Raw genomic sequence first — 17,098 nt, 5'->3', positions numbered from 1 at the left:
CTATTTTCTGGACCTACCAACTAATCAACAATAATGATGCCATGGCTTGCACTAACTGTTCACTGTCAATTTTTCTAGAAGGAAGGCCAGCAATATCTCTATGCTTAGGAATCACAGTGAAGTACTCTAAGTAATGCTCCTTGTGAGCATCTGGAAACACTACAAGACTGGTGAGGAATCTATTTTGGTTCCTTTGAACACCATACACCCTGTCTAAGTAATTGGTGAGAATTTAGGAGCATATTTCAGTTGCCTGTCCACCTTTAGAAAAGTGTCTCTCTAAGCATTAGAAAGAAGATTTAATGTACATTATAACTAACAGTACTCGAGATGAAATAACCCACTACTCCTTCCCAGGTACCGAGAGGGGCCAAATTTCCCATTTATTAGCAAGTCTTGGGGGTAGGCAGGATCTCAATCTCGATTCTCTTCTGCGGCTGTTTCATGGATGGCTGAGGGGAACACTTCAAAAATGAACCAGCTAAACAAACTTCCCAGCAGCACTTGACAGAGCTACACCTATTCTTCCCATTTCCAAAGCAGTGGAGAATTAATTACCAGTTCTATGGATCTATTGTAAGTATAATAGACTAAAGAGCTATCACAGACACATTTATTGTAAAAGCACAATCCCAAGAGTGTCTAGTGGAGGGCCAAAACGATTAACACAAATGCTTTGTCAGATCAAAGATAAAACCTGCACCGCCCAATTGAGGAATGAATTAGAACAGTGGGTTATCTTTCAAATTAACCAGGGCAGTTAGTGAGGAAAATTTCATGAAAGTGTAATTCTTAGCCTTTGTGAATCCACACAGCAGGCATTCTGCCAGCTGACAAGATGATGAAATTTTCATGCTTAAAAAAAGCCCTCTTCATTTCCCAATTTAGATTAGCTAGTGTTTCTCTCCCTTTTGTGTGTGTGTGTGTGTGTGTGTCTGTGTGTGTGTGTCTGTGTGTGTGTGTTTGCTCTTCTGGAGCAGATTTAAGGGGAGAGAGAACACATATAAATTTTTCACTGTAAAATCGAGTCTTTCAAAAACATCCCTAAAAAGTTTTTAAACTGATTTTTATGATTCTCAAAAAATACCAGCTCAGTTTTAACTTTGTACAGAGGAACCAACAAAAGCCAAGGCATGGAATCAACTTGGAACGAAAGCTTTCCATGCTAGCCTCAGTCTTTCACTGCTTCATCAAACCTTGGGATAAAGCACTAAAGTTGTTTCCCTTCTAAAGAAATTAATATACTACTTAAAATATCCTTGTCTGGTGCTTTCTGTTTGTCTGTGTATATTGAAATTTAAATATTCCAGGAAATGAGAATTTTAGGGATACAATCATTTTTTTATGGTAAGAGAGGAAAGAAAGCATTTACTCTCCTATTAAGGAGCCAGTATTAAAATATTAGATGATGTAGACTGATCGTTAGATATGCCAACTTTTAAAATGTCCGGTGCATCACATTTATTCAGTCAATACTATTTATTCATGACAGAATAGAACACGCACTTTTAAAAAGGAATTAGAAGTATTACTTTATTACCCTAAACTGTGGTCCTCTGCTTTTGACAACCTCATTTCCTGGTGATGGCAAACTATGTTCCTTGGTACAAAGTATACCAAGTTACCACTATATATGCTGATTACATTGTTTGGTCAAGTACCATAATCCTCCACTGTCTTCCTAAAGCTCCTTCCTTACAGAAATGTAGGTCATTTTTCCTCTGCAGTAATTCTAAGAGTAAAATGAAAAAAAAAAAATTGGAGACTCTTGCTCTCAGTCCACTCACAAATTTTATGTCCAGTGGGTAGTACTTTTTAACTCGCAAAATAGAAGGAAACCATTTTGGTCATTAGCTTTAGCTAACAGTCACTTAATTCAGTACTTATTACCAGTACCCTCATCTCCAGCACGCAAGGTATATTAATCCACACCTGGTTACCACCACTGTGGTATCATCCACTTAACTAAATGTAATCAGTGTAACTTGAGGCACAATAACAAAAGAAACTCAAGGCCAAGTCCTGCTCCAGGCAACAGTTCATTTAATTCTGGAGTCAGGAGGGAACAGCAGTGAGTATGCCAATGAATTAGAACCCAGAGGTACATAAGTTTTCTATACAAAAACTCTGATCTCTAAAAAATTTGAAATATTTGTTCAGCATGGAGCCATGAAAAGGAACAATACTGTATTTCTTACCCTCCGATCCAATCACATCTGAATAAGATCAGAAAATACAGAAAAAGGTTCCTAATTTTGAGGAGAGTCATATCGATCTTCAACTTAAAGGTGACATCTGAATATTTTAATTACAAATCCTTAGCAAAGTCAATCAAGTGGACAACTGCTTGCTGTTAATGCAATGGCCAGCTGACAAGTCAATTAAAGCAAATGCTTTAAAAACCTAGGTTTAAACATCTGAATCCCTAAAACTAGGTTATTTAGCTTCTAAAACACTTATTTCACTACCACCACCACCACCACCACAACACACAAAATTGGCTTGGAAATCAATCTCTCAGGGCATATTTCTAACTATACAGGAGATCATTTTTCTGATTATTCTCAACTTAGTCAAAACAGACCAGCCCTTCTTGTACAAGGAAATAGATGAGCATTAACATTTCCATGGTGAAGCTTCTGATAGACTAAACATACAGAGAAAACTCGGAATTCTTCCCAAGACTCCAGAATCACACTCTGCTCATTGAGGTCTGTAAATGAGTTGAACAGTTTTGATTTGGACTCCTCATGCTAAATAAAGGCCTAATATTTCATGTGCTCAACATTTCATCTATTATGGAATGCAAACCCAAAGATAACCTTTATTCTCATCCAATGGTTCATTAACTACAGCACAGGATTATTCACTAAAATGTTTCAAATTTCCCAAAATGTAGTCATAATTATTATTTTAAAAATATCTTAGGACAAACCAACTTGGGATTTTCTGGTTTTTGACAAATACTAATTTATTCTAGTGTAAAATCACAATACTGGAACTCTGTGTTTTCACTCTTCATCCAAATGACCTAATACTTGATTTTCACTTAAGGAGTTTGATGTAAAGAAGAAAATGCTATGTTACATGTCAACACAGAAGTAGAAATTAATGATATTGATCAAACTCCTAAGACTTACCTAAAAGAATCCATTTTTAAAAGAAATGCCTTGCCCATATAGCATTTTTCAAAAAGTTACAGTGAACTCTCAAGTAATAGAAATTTTGATTAGAGGATGACATAATAAAACACTAAGAAAAATCAAATGGGAAATGTGAAGTTTGTTTTTTTTAATTTTAAGAGAAAAAACCTCATACATATGAAGTATGTTAAAAACAAAATGAAACCTTCAAAAAACAATCCGTTCTAATGTGTATAGCTCACTCATTGTTCTGGCATTTTTACTATATATTTATACAAATTAGACATTCTCTTTAAGATGCCAAACAAACTGTACTTAGATTTTAAAGATGTTTATTTTTATTTCCTTGGAAAAACAAGCTACGAAATGGTTTAGATTGCCACCTAAACACAAAGTCTTAGCAACTGGGCAGTTTATTAATATCACCACACATGCTATTGTAGCTCTACTTGACAAAGATAGGCAATATTGATTTTCCTCCTCTGTCCAAATACCAGAGAAAATTTATTCTTATTTAGGTAACAAATAAGACATTTCCTCATTATATTCTCACATCTCCTCAAAAGCAAGAATTTCCTTTGAAATATTGCTCAGATGTACTACTCACCGGAAAAAAAAAAAATCCGATCATTTTCCTCAAGTCTTTTCAAAATTTCAATTTCACAGAAAGCCCACATGCACAAAACCATAGTTTTATTTTAAAACAAATTACCAAACCTAAATAAGTTGTGTATATAAGAAACTCATTAAGGATACTTACTTCATAATATTTTTTAATGCAACGTCTAATATCCATGATTAATTTGTTGCTCAGCTGTACTGTAAAGGATAGAGGTGAAGCCTTACAGTGTATGTTACTGCAACGGTACAAGCTGGGTTCCATACTGGTTCCCTAAGAAGTCAAGACAGACAGGTATACAAAAGATTATTACAAGTTTATAAAAGTATTTTGCGCTTAAAAACATACATGCTTTCCCTGGTAGACAATATTTTCAATTCACTGTATTGATGAGTTTTTAAACCTATTTTTATCAACTACTTTCATTCCAGAGGTCCCCTTCTCATACATATCCTCCACTCTATTGCCACCATCATAATAGAGTACAAAGTTGAAGGAAAAAATGCTGAAATCATTTTTTTTAACTTTTAATACATGACAGACTCTATGGTTAAAATAATTTTCCCTCTGGAAATACCCATGTAGAGATATTGATCAAATTTTAAAATATGCATTTATTTATTCCAAAATTGGAAGATAAAGCAAGAGTGCTAATGACATTAGTTTGCTTTCATACTGTCAACTTAATTTCAAGAAGAAAGCCTGAAAATTAAGTGTTCTACCACAAAGCAATCATTTATTGTCAGCCTGGCAAATCTAAAATTTCTGTCAATCCCCTGCACATCCCCAGTGAAACGTATTTGGGGGAGACAGAAAGAATAGAAATTTGAATGAATTAACTATCAGCAGTTCGAGAAAATATCTTGTTTTGTTTTTAACAAAGACAAAGCAAATATAATATATAGGAAAACTGTTGGGGTTTTTGGAACATTTGTTTTCCTTCTTGATATTTAAACATCTTGGTTTCCTGCTCCAATCTGGTACATAACCCTACCCGCCACATTAAGCAATTCCAGGTGGAAGAGATTTTAGAGCTTGACATCGGCTCTTCCACAGTTAGCCCATCTGCAAGTCGTCAAGCCTCCATGCAATTAACTATCTTATTTACAGCTGTAATGAAGCAAAACTCAAGGATTTAGCAAGTATTGCTGATCTGTGTCTGCCTCTTCCTTGCACTTGCTTCCAAAGCCTGCTTTGTTTTGATTCAAAAAAATGCTAAACATCTGCTGTTTGTCCAAATTAACTTAAAATAATTACTTTTAATTTAGATAAAGGATGCATTTTCTTTCAGTTTCAAGGTTTTACACAATTCTACTGCCTACTCATTTGCCAATGGCTAGTACATGTATAACTCTGCAATGGAATTAAGTAAACTGGCCAAGTTTCAAGTTCTGATCCAAGGTCAATGATACATTTTTTGGCAGTACTTCTTGAGAGGAATGTCTCCTGTGACTTTTTAAATGTCTGACATTCAAAGACAGCAGAAAAGATAATCAAAAGTACCTTTGTCAGAAAGGAGGCAAGTGGGATGTGTAAAGATAAACAAAAACTTTCCCAAAACACTTAGTTCCCATTAACTTGATTTAAGATAAAGAAAAATACTGCTCAAAGTCTTAATAAATTGGGGCTGGGAGTGGGGAAATATAGGTACTAATTAAGGAATTACAATAAAAAATACCTCAAGATAATTTAGAAATTTTAAGAGATTCCATTTAAAAACCAAGGTCAAGCACTCTGGGAAGCCAAAAACAATATTCAAACACATTTTACTAAGAGTTTTCAAGAAGAAATAAAGTCACAAAAACAGAATTTACACGATGCTGCAATTCTTTAAAACACATAAAAGCAACATGTAACTGTTCCCCTCCCTTTTTTCAACATAGAGTGTGGAGAAAAGGTCTTTATACTCATTTGCCCACAAAATGAAAACAATAAACAAAAAGAAACAACTAACCAAACCATCGAAGACACTATCGTAAATGTTCTCGGTCCCACATGTAGGACAGGGACACTTGAATCTTTCACAGTCCCTGTATCTCTCTTCATCGGTGAGCTGTGCTGGGCCACCAAGTAGAGCATCATTCTCTTCATCTTTATGATACTGATGAACTCTAAATTGAGTAGGGTCGAGTCCTATTAATGTAAGAGAAAAAAACAAACCCAGAAAGGTACAATTATTTGAATTCCCTTATCCAAAAAATACCTCCAAGGAGAAAACTCACAAAAGAATGATTTTAAATTCATGCACACATCCACAACCATTTAAACTCAAGATAAAGAAGGTTCACATTACATGGACAAATGACTTCTCTAGTTACCAAAGATTCCTTTATAAATAAAACAAGTAAACTGTCCTGACACAATGCAGCAATATGCCACTGGACATGTGGGTTCAGAAGCAACTACTTATATAGGATGGTTTTATTATTTTCTTAAAGTGACAGTGAAAATCTCCAATAAAAATGTGCACTGTTATTAAGAAAACCTCGTAAAATCAAAATATCATTATTAAAACTGAAAACAGAGAATAAAAATGCCATTAAATAAAACAAGTTCCCTGCCATTACACTCCTTCAAGTGCAGACACAACTGCTAACCCTGATTTCAATGCAGTGGTCGATTCCATCTTGGCTCAGCAGTTAACAGCATGTAGGTTGCAATCTAATTCAGTGGTTAAAATTCAGTAGCTGCATCTGAGACAAAACACGACATGGTTTTTTGGTGTTCTGAATTCAGAAATGTAAAAGATGTGCAAAACAATGGATTTACGGAGCCTATAGGCCAAACTATCCCCAACAATCTGGAAACCAAATATACCTTCCATATCTCAATCAAAATGACACAAGAACAAATGATGAATAGTTCATGCTATTTTGTTTCCACACACTATTAAGGAACATTTTTAGGCCAACCAATTTAATTAACCCATGGTCAAAGCATATCTGTCAAAAGCTACTATTGTTTTCATTCAATCAACAGCTGCATAGGTAGATACTCTAACAGATGTATTAAAAATGTAGTGATAAGATTTTAAATCCTATATGGTCTGTTGTCAAGTGACATCTGGCAATAATAGAAGATTTGAAGTTGACTCTGACACAGTTGAAACGTGTTGAACAAAGAATAAGTAGACTGTGATTTTGAGTCTCAGTTTTCTCACCTGCAAAATGGAGGACATATCACCAACCAGCTCTTTCAAGTTTAAATCAGATATTAGAGAACAAACCACTTTCAAAGGTGTCTATCATGTGCTAAGCACTCAGTAAATGTCATATGAATGCAAATTAAAATAATGAACATCATTTAATCTAGACTACTATATTCATTCTGTAGTATGCATTTGAAAAATATAAGAAACACATGTTCATGGTATATAGCAAGTTAATAGAGTATCTCAGAGCAAATATAATAAAACAAAGAATACACAATCAAAACAACTTGAAAAACTGGTTTTGGCTCATGACAAAAATTATTGTAACACAGAACACTTGATCTTAAGACTCACCATACATTTTTATTTTACAAGTTACCAATCCCTAAGAGAAACAGCAAATTACTGAAGTATGTGGGAACATATACCCTCACAATAGAAGACAGCAAGGAGCAGAGGAATTGAGTGAGAGAGATCATGCCCTTGAATGAGGCCATTTCTTCTCTGCATGAAGGGTAACTGTTGCAAATTGCTTAAACTCTAGTTCTGAATCCAACCGTATTCACATAAAGTCTTGATTTACTTGCAATTATGAGACAGCAGTTTCACCTTTGATAGTATGATTATTCATCAATGTCCCAGGCCAAAACTATTCAAAAAGTAAGAAAAAAGGAAAAACAACAAGCAAGGGTTTTCTAAAAGGCCAGCTTCTTTCACAGCCCAAAGATCAGAGAACAAAGCAACACTAGCTTTGCACACACACAAAACTGGCCAGGCCGTGACAAGGAAGCAACGGAAGTTCGCCCTAGACCTTTCACACCACCATGGCCCACTTAGCTCACCTGAGGCCCAGGGCAGTCTGCTGCTAAGTCAAAAGTAGAATGGGCCACCTTGCTACTTTTGGAAAAATGCTCAACAAGCATCTGAGGTTATGCAAAAATACCAGGCCTTATGAAATGCCTACTGTAAATGTCCATTTCCACAACAACCCTTATCTGTCCACAGCAATAACAAAGGCATCTGGCCTAGTTAAGAACTCCAGTTTTATCCCCAAGCTGAATTTTCTAAAGAGAAGCTTTATCTCAGCACTCTTAGTCATAGGTCAGTGTTAAATATTAAAAATATAAGGGAGAGGGCCTCCCTGGTGGCACAAGGGGTTAAAACACAACCTGTGAAGCTGTCTGCAACCACTGCAGCATGAGTTCGATCCCCGAGCTGGCCAGGGAGCAACCCACATGGCACAGCACACCTCTCCTGACTGTCCCGCTGCTCCCCTCAGCAGTGTCCTTTGGTCAATCTGCCTGTTCTGTTCCCCACTGTCTCTGGTGAATCCTCTTACCACCCCACACACACACCTCTGGCCTGTACCCCAGCTCTTGTATGCATAAACAAATAAATCTTTATATATATATATATATATATATATATATATATATATAAAGGGAAAATTTACTGTACTGACCTTAAAATATTAGGTATATAATGGCCTTTGTACAAGTTTAGTTGGATACAAAAATATAAAAAGTGATTTCCTTGGGAGAAAAATTTTAAGTTCAATAAGCAAATGACAGAAGATTGAATAAAACCATTTTAGAAAAACATTTATTGTCTTGTTAAAAAAAAATTAGGATCACTTCTTAAAAAAATTAGGATAGCTTCTTTTTAAAGGTCAAAATCCAGGCTTAAACAACCCCCAAACTGGAATTCAACACATAAATTAATTTTTCCAAATCCTCATAAAATTGGCAATAAGCAGCTTATTGCAAAGTTTTAGGAAACTTCAAAGTTTTACTGCTTATATCGTAACTCATTTAGGCTGGAATGAAACAGGAAAAAAAGTATCTGGTGCTGCCACCTAGAGGTCGATCCTGAATCTTAAAAAGTGCAAAACAGAACTGCTACCTGGACAACCCGGCTGGTAATTACTGTCTCTCCAAAATGAAACACTTTTGTCACAAATTACATTGAAGACTTTCTGACCACATTTGGCATAACACATATACAACGTGTAATCCATGTTATACTGCTCACCATACAGTAATCAATCACATAAATCTTTGAGCTAGAGATGCAAAACAATTCCAAATTCCTTCTCTTCTAAATGCTTTCTCTGAACAATTGGCTGAAAGAAGCAAACTTTATGTCCCATTTGATAAAAAGAACTTTCTCTTCTACTAGACTAGTTACTGCCTTCATTCAGTTTGGCACAGAATAAAAGAAAGAGCAGCCGACGTGGGCTTGGTGGAGCCAGCAATCTGGAGAAGAGCATCCCTGGTTTCCCCATAAGCAGCAGACACGAGCTGTGCTTTACTTCAGCCCCGTGACTTCCAGGGATCCAGTCCCACACCACTTTCTCAGGCTGAACGCGAGGGAGACAGAGGAGACTATGGAATGAAAGGAAAATACTGCCTATAAAGTTAGAAAATGTGTATGAACTCCTGTTCTTTTGGCAACAAGATCAAAGCTCTCGTGTTTCAAGAAGTATTTACAGAAAATAACAACAGAGGCCCCAGGATGCGTTCAACAGAGCTGTATTGTTTCACTTAGGCTAACCGTTCTTACCCCACACTCTGCCAGTGTGCCACTCAGCACAGTTCTTCTGCCTACCGCTGTCCTCTCTAGCCAGCGCATGATGCCGGCGCGCAGCATGTTCACCGGCCCTCACCCCGAGCTGAATTTAGTCTGTTCTGAAACTAAGATATTTAGCCAAATCATTCTCTTCCTTCAAAAGACAAGGTGTCTATTAATGCAACTGCAAATAACTAGTATAAAGCTAATTAGGCATGTTCATACAAGTGGGGAAGAGGGACAAATCCAAGTGAGTAGAGAAATTAACTTATATTCACAAGCAATTGTTTGTAATATGAAGTCACTTAAATTATTAGGGGAGCAAATTAATGGGATCCTGTTGCTTTTTTTCCTAATCATTTCTTTTATGAAATAAGTGCTTTATCTTTTGCATGAATGCAAGCTGCCATATATGTGGACTTCCTAGAAAAAATATGCAAACTGAAAGTGTAGTATGATTAAAGAAAAAAAATCCTTGATGAATTTTAAAAAGGTGAATGCTATATCCATAAAAATCCTTTACACGAATGTTCATAGCAGTTTTATTCACAATAACCAGACACTGGAAACAATGCAGATGTGCATCAACAGGAGACTTAAGAAAGTGGTGTGATCTGTTATGGAATACTACTTGGCAATGAAAAAGAATGAATATGGATACCTGCAGCAAAATAGATGAGACACAAAAATATGCTAAGTGAAAAAAGCTAAACACAAAAAATATATACCATAGGAAATCGTTCATATAAAATCCTAGAATAGGGGTTGCTTTTGTGAAGGAGGATGTTAATAGGGAAGGTAGACAAGTAAACTTTCTATGTGATGAAAATGTCCTGTCTTGATAAACTGACTGTATGATACTCTTAAGATCATAATATTTCATGAAATGTAAATTACATTTTAAACACACCGAATAGATGTCTGTGATATGTATTTCCAAAGGACTCATTCAGAATATATAGGGAATGCCTGCAAATCAATAAGAAAAAAAATCCTAACAGAAAAGTAGAAAAAAAACAAATAGGCATTTGACAAAAGGAGAAAGGATCTCGAGGATGAATGCCTGGAACTTACATAAAGCACAGTGTAACACCAGTTCAATACAAAAAAATAAAGTTGCTAAAGGAAAAAAAGGGGGGCCGGTGCAGGGAAAGACAGCTGAATGGTCAATTAGCCATGAAAAGGTGCTCAATTTCATTAGTCACCAAAGAAATGTAAGTGAAAGTCACTATGTTACGCTACTGCAAAAAATGAAGAAAGAAAACACAAAGTATTGAAAGAATGTGGAGCATTCATCCACTACTAGTAGGGGAGTCAATTAGTTTAACCAGTTCGAAAAATTGGTAGTATCTTCTAAAGCTGATCATACATGTCCTCCACAATCTAGCAAGTCTCCTAAGTATATACTCAACCACAATACATGCCACTGTTCAGAAAATATATGCAAGAATGTTCAAAGCAGCACTATTCATAATCACCCAAATGTAGAAACAACCCACAGATGTATCCACAGGAGATGGCCATACATATAGTGTATTATCTTCATGAAATGGAATACTAAACAGAAAACAAATACACCCACACAAATGAATCTAACAAACATAATACTGGAAGTGGTCAGACACAAAGAGTAAAGGCACAGTACATATAACATTCAAAAGTAAGAAAACCTCATCAATGATGTGACATAAGTCACACAGTAACTCTCCAGTGGTGGGTGGAGAACAGTTTCTAGGAGACACAAGGGGGGTTTCTGGGAATGTAGCAATGTTTCTTGAGCTCAGTGCTGACTATATTGGTGTTGCATTCGCTTTGTGAAAATTTATCTAGCTATTCAGTGAGGTTTTGTGTGCTTTTCTGTATGCATACTATCACAAGGAAATTCACATTGAAAAAGATGAGAGGACCTCCCTGGTGGTGCAGGGATTAAGTCTCAGCAGCCACTGCAGCACGAGTTCCATCCCTGGACAGAGAGCTGACCCACACAGCGCAGCAGACCTCTCCTGTCTCCCTGCTGCTGCCCTCAGCAGTGTATTTCAGTCAATCTGCCTGTTCTGCTCCCCACTTTGTCTCTGGTGAATCCTCTCAACACCCCTGCACCACTGGCCCGCACCCCAGTTCTTATATGCATAAATAAATAAATCTTTAAAAAGAAAAAGAAAAAGGTGAGAAAAGTGAGTAAATCTTCAGGGCATACTATTGCATGTCTAATACATGTATGTTTATTCTGAATATACATGAGTTTGTTTCAAAATGTGCTAAGAGTGCAACCAGACTTTATGTTCCTTCTTGCAGAGGTACACACCATTACCCAAGAAGTAGTATTAGGGGCCTCCCCTGGTGGCGCAGCAGTTGAGCGCTGGGCTGCGAGGCTGCCCGCAGCCTCTGCAGCGCCGGTTTGTTCCCCGGCCGCCAGCGAGGGTCCCACCAAAAAAAAAAAAAGTAGTAGTATTAGCAAAAACTAAAATAAACTGAACAAAAACATAGTCAAGTCTTTAGATCTGACTACCACCCTGCAGGAAATACAGGGGAGAGAGAAGCATAAAGTTAAAGGGCACTACTAGGATGCAATCGGCAAACTCCAGAATAAGGGAAATTCTATAGAACAGAGAATACCTTTTTCCTTAACAAATAAATTGGAAGGATCAAAAAATTTTAAAAAGATAAAGATTAACTACCATATGGATCCTGACTGGCTTCCAATTCAGACAAGGAGGTTTTTTGTTTGTTTTCCCAAAAAAGCATTCATAGAGCGATTAGGGAAATATGACGCTTACTGGACATCTGATGAAATAAACGAATTGTAGGGTTTTTTTTTTATCTAGTGATAACATTGCAGCTATGCTAAAAAGGGGATCCTTGCCTTTCAGAAATGCAAAATGAAATATTTACAGATAAAATGATCTGTCTAGAGGTTGCTGTACAATAACTGGGGGGGGGGGGATTAGATTAGCCACAGGTACAGGATGTTGAAGCTGGGTGATGAGCCCATGGGGGTTTCTTCTACAGTTCTCTCTACTACCGTACATGTTCAGAATTTTCATATTAAAAAGTTTTTAAAAATACTGCAGGTTCAATTTAAAGACAATTTACTACAGAAGTGGCAGACAACCATTCAGTTGTACCTTTCATACCAACAATAAGCCTCTTCGTGAGACAAATAGAAAATTTCTAAGTATTTCAAAAGAAACAATATTCAGACCTTTGGGTAAGCTTAACTCCTAGGATTTTTACGGTCCTGCAGAAGTTAACTCCCAAAATCTTGAGAGAAAACTTATCTCGATTGCGGTAATCATGTCACAATGTATATGAGTATCAAATCATCACATTCAAGGCAGGGCGTTTGATACCTCAGTTCTTTTCCTCAGCGTCGTTTTAGCAATTCAGGCTGTGAGAGAGGACTGGATAAAGAAACTGAAATGTATACTCAATGGAATACTACTCGGTTGTTACAAAAGATGAAATAGTGCCTTTTGGGACAAAATAGATGGACTTAGAGGTGATGATGCGAAGAGAAATAAATCAGAAAGTGAAAGACAGTGAATGGTTTCACTTATCTGAGGAAATTAATAAAGAACCAAAAAAACATATACTGGCCAAATACAGTAAAAACAATTCTTTGACACAGTGAAAAATATACTGGCTCCCAGAGGGAACAGAGGGCTGGAAGGGGGTGATGGGCAAGTGAAGCATGTGCACCCATGGAGGAGTAAACCTGTACCCCAGAAGTTATATACACATGTAAATGACTAATTTTTAAAAAGCATCACATTGGATACTTTAAATATACACAGGTATATATGTCAATTATTCCTCAATAAAGTTTAAATCTTTTAAAATTGATTAACAAATAATTTGAAAAATCCCCATTTTTCTTTGGAAACTCCAAGTGATACAAAGCCAAAATTCAGAACTACTAGTGCAGGCAACAATCTAAATGATTCTAACTATACTCCCAGGTTTGGTTCCAAGTCCTCAGAGGTCTCTGCTTGAGTCAGGTGAGGAGTCTGCTTGAGTCCCTGTGGGCCCTAAGCACTGGGGCTCAGGAGACACAAAGAAACCATCGTGTGCTGGCCTGCTAGGGATGGAGGAACAAGGCTGTGCCTTTAAGAGGCTCTCTGAGACTCCCCTAATGTGCCATCAGGAGGGGCTGACATGGCCTGATTACCACTGTGATGGTAAGGGTCCCTGACATTCATCCATCGGCTGGATGAAAGGGTGGTGAGTGGGACAGGCACATCCCCAACTCAGTGTCGGCCTCCCCATAACACACTTTCATAATGTCTCAAATGCTGCCAATTTTCTAAACTCTTCCCTGGTGTCCCCAGCTTTCCCTGAAGAGCAGAAATTCTTTATTTTACTTCATTCAAGACATACACTGTGTTGGCCACCAGAATTTCCCACAACAGTGAAATCAATTCAATGGACTGGACTATAATTCCAGTGAAGGAGCATGGCTGATTCAACTTTGCATCCCTTACAGTTCCCATTATGATGCCAAGCACAGCAGGTCTTCGACCTGAACCTGTTCGGTGAATGCAGAAGTAGGCTGGGAGCTTGAGCATCTGATAATGCGCTTGGAATAGTTCTCCATCTTGGAAGAAGTGGCAATTATCAGTTCACAAGACTTAACATCCTACTTTGCATTTGCTGTGATGTGACTTTGTAAATTTTACTGTTAATTGTGTTATAAAAAATATTTAAGGTTCGGAAATGATGGTCACCTGTGGACATTCTTCCAAGCTTAATGGTGAGAAAAAGCAAAAGACACCTGCCACTGGCATCATTCTATTCCCAGCCACCTGCACTTTGTCACTCTGCCTCATATTTTGTAGGTTATTGTTGCACTTCGTAGAAATGTTACTGGGCTATCTAGTGAGAAACGCCCACCTTCTGTAACATCGGTAGTGCTGGCCATTCTTTAAAAAGGGAACATTTACATCCCTTTTATTTTTTTTTTATAGAGGCATGTTTTTATTTATTTATTTATTTATTTTATTTGTTTGTTTTGTTTATACATGCACTGGGTACAGTCAGAAGCACGGGAGGGTGAGAGAATTCACCAGAGCCAGAGTGGGGAGCAGAGCAGGCAGAAGGACTGAAGTACACTGCTGAGGGGAGCAGCGGGTGGCAGGAGAGGTCTGCGCACCATGTGGGATCCTCCTCCGGTGGCCGGGGAGCAGCCGGGGATCGAACCGGTGCCGCAGAGGCCGCGGGCAGCTTCGCAACCCAGCGCTCAACCGCTGCGCCACCGGGGAGGCCCTACATCCCTTTTAAAGGGATGTAAACATCAGTAACTTCGCAGGACCAATAAGAAAACAGCCCAGATAAACAATGCCTGAAATTTTATCAATGACCATGAAGAAGTGTACTTTAACAGCTATTGCACAAATCACTGCTCATTGGAGCAAAGATATTATATAATTCTAAGTACCATTATGCATGTTGTATACATTTATTAAAAGATAAAATTGAAGAATGAACTTTAGACTATTCTCATCCCTGGTCTGTTTTGCTAGGTACAGAAGACTACTTGGATGTTGGAACATACTGTGAATATTTCATCCACAGAATATAGAGCACTTACATTAGAACAAGAGAGAGAGAAAAACACCTATAGTCTGCAGAACAAAAGCTAAGAGTTCCAAGTTTTAGTGGCCATGTTTCCCATAGGGCTATTGTATGAGAAGAGTAATACTATATTTTTTTCTATTCAAAGATGGAAAAGAGTAAAATTTTGCTTTATTTAAGCCCAATAGCAATAATCTTGTATGGGTTTCAGAAAAATGATACATATTTTACTGTGGGATAATGAGGACCATTAGTTATTAGAAAGAACAAATTATTCTCTTTCAACTCAACAGACGTATTCATTCACTCACTTAATAGACTATCCTCACTCCTTTTCACCAAACCGGCCTTCCCATACAGAACACCTGGCCAGGCAACATGCCACCAGACAGAATTCAGAAGGTACCTTGACGGGGAGAAATAGAGAAATTTCCAAAGTGAAGCCACAGGATAAAACCAACACTTGAGACTTGCCTTTCATTTCAAGGAAAGCACTATAAAAGCAATAGAAAAAGGAAAAGGTAGTGGAAAAATATAGTTGCTCTCCACAAAAGAATCTTAAAAATAAAAAATCATGAACTTAATAATTTTCCTAAATGAAATTATGCCATTATTCCTGATTTCTTTGTACTAACTAAAAGGACAAAGTATCAAACTTCACTAAACTTTCAACACTGTAATACATTTCATTAATCAAAGATAAAAACTACATTAAAAGCCGGAGAATTATTTTATATCTGTGATTAGGCAGTTGGAGGGCTTGTATTTTATGTATACATTTGTACACTTCAACTTATTTAACAGTGTCAGTTCACTAACTGCAGTTTTTTATATATAAAGAAAACAGATTTAGAATTTTAAAAACAAATTACAGTCATTTCATGCCTACAGCTTGCACCTCTTAGAAACCACGCACCCCCCAACACTCCCCTTACTTTCCTGCCACTTCCGCATCCCCTCCCTCCTCCTCTCCAAATCCATGGGCTAAGTGAGCACTGATAGCAGGGACGTCAAATCCCCTGGAGAAGAATAGCTACCCTCATTTTTCACTCAGGCTGGAGCAATAAAGCCTTCCTATTAAAAGGCAGCTCCCGACCAGGGCAGGGGGCCAACATCAGCCAAGATCTGCCTGGTGCACCTCAATGTTTTCTATAGATCTGCATGGGGACCGGCCCCGCTCTCCAGCGCTCCGGCAACGGGCAGGCTCCTGAGGAGAGAGGGAGTGCTCCAGGACTCCTCGAGGACTAGGGGTAATGCAGAGGGATGGCTTGGTACCCCTGGCAATGGCAGGGGCAGCAGAGGACAAGCAGGGGAGGAAGCCGACTACCACTTTACCCACCTCAGCACAAAAACTGCTGGCAAGAGGCAAAATACAAAAATGACAGGAAAAATAAAATGGAGGAAGCCCTTCTCAAAGTTCTAATTGGCCACATGGCCCCAAAAAGGGGCTGCCTAGACTTGTGTCTGCACAGGCTGTGCCACAACTTGCAGGCGATGGGGTGGAGAGGTGGCGGGGAGAGGCAAGCACACAGGGGTTCCTCCAGAGACTGAGAGCAGTGCCAAGAGAGGACCCACTAGGTTACTGACTTAGAAAATAATTTGTGAAAACTAGATTCATAAGGTAACCTTTTTATTGATAAGACAGCTGCAAGTGCAATAAAGTTTGTCTTTAAGCAAAATTCAAATCAACCCCGTGTAATTTATACTAAAAAAGATCTTAAATATAACCTCTGAAATTAACAAAACCTCTGAAACTAACAAAACCAGTCTGGTCCTCTCTTGGTATGACTGGTCTTGGGACATCTGATAGGGCATCGGGTTATGCACTCAGGCAGGCCCCCCTGTACCCTACAGCTCTTCTGCTAATTAAGAGACTCCCTACTTACGTGTTCAATGTCATTCATGAGGCAGGGCTTGTTCCATCAACCCCTCCTCCATGGTACCCCCAGAAATTCAAAACGAAAGATGGAAAGGGTAGTGGTTAGCCTTTAGACAAGATTCTTGATGATACAGATGAAGAAACTGGGAGATCTACTCTTAAAAATA

General features: G+C 37.9%; 1 protein-coding gene across 2 annotated transcripts in view; it reads right to left on the bottom strand.

The window, feature by feature from the left end:
• POLA1 (DNA polymerase alpha 1, catalytic subunit) overlaps window positions 1-17,098 on the bottom strand; it is a gene marked incomplete at both ends in the record, with an annotated part of 266,915 nt that overhangs the window by 127,280 nt on the left and 122,537 nt on the right. For both annotated transcript variants that reach the window (XM_084258559.1, XM_084258560.1), the window contains 2 exons: window positions 3,904-4,035; window positions 5,717-5,895. In XM_084258559.1, coding sequence (XP_084114685.1) covers window positions 3,904-4,035; window positions 5,717-5,895 — 311 coding nt within the window. The remainder of the gene's footprint in view (window positions 1-3,903; window positions 4,036-5,716; window positions 5,896-17,098) is intronic.

Source organism: Talpa europaea (assembly GCF_964194135.1).
Source record: "Talpa europaea genome assembly, chromosome: X".
Lineage (NCBI taxonomy): Eukaryota > Metazoa > Chordata > Mammalia > Eulipotyphla > Talpidae > Talpa > Talpa europaea.
Note: the sequence above shows the minus strand (reverse complement) of the source record. Positions and strands in the feature narration are given on the sequence as shown.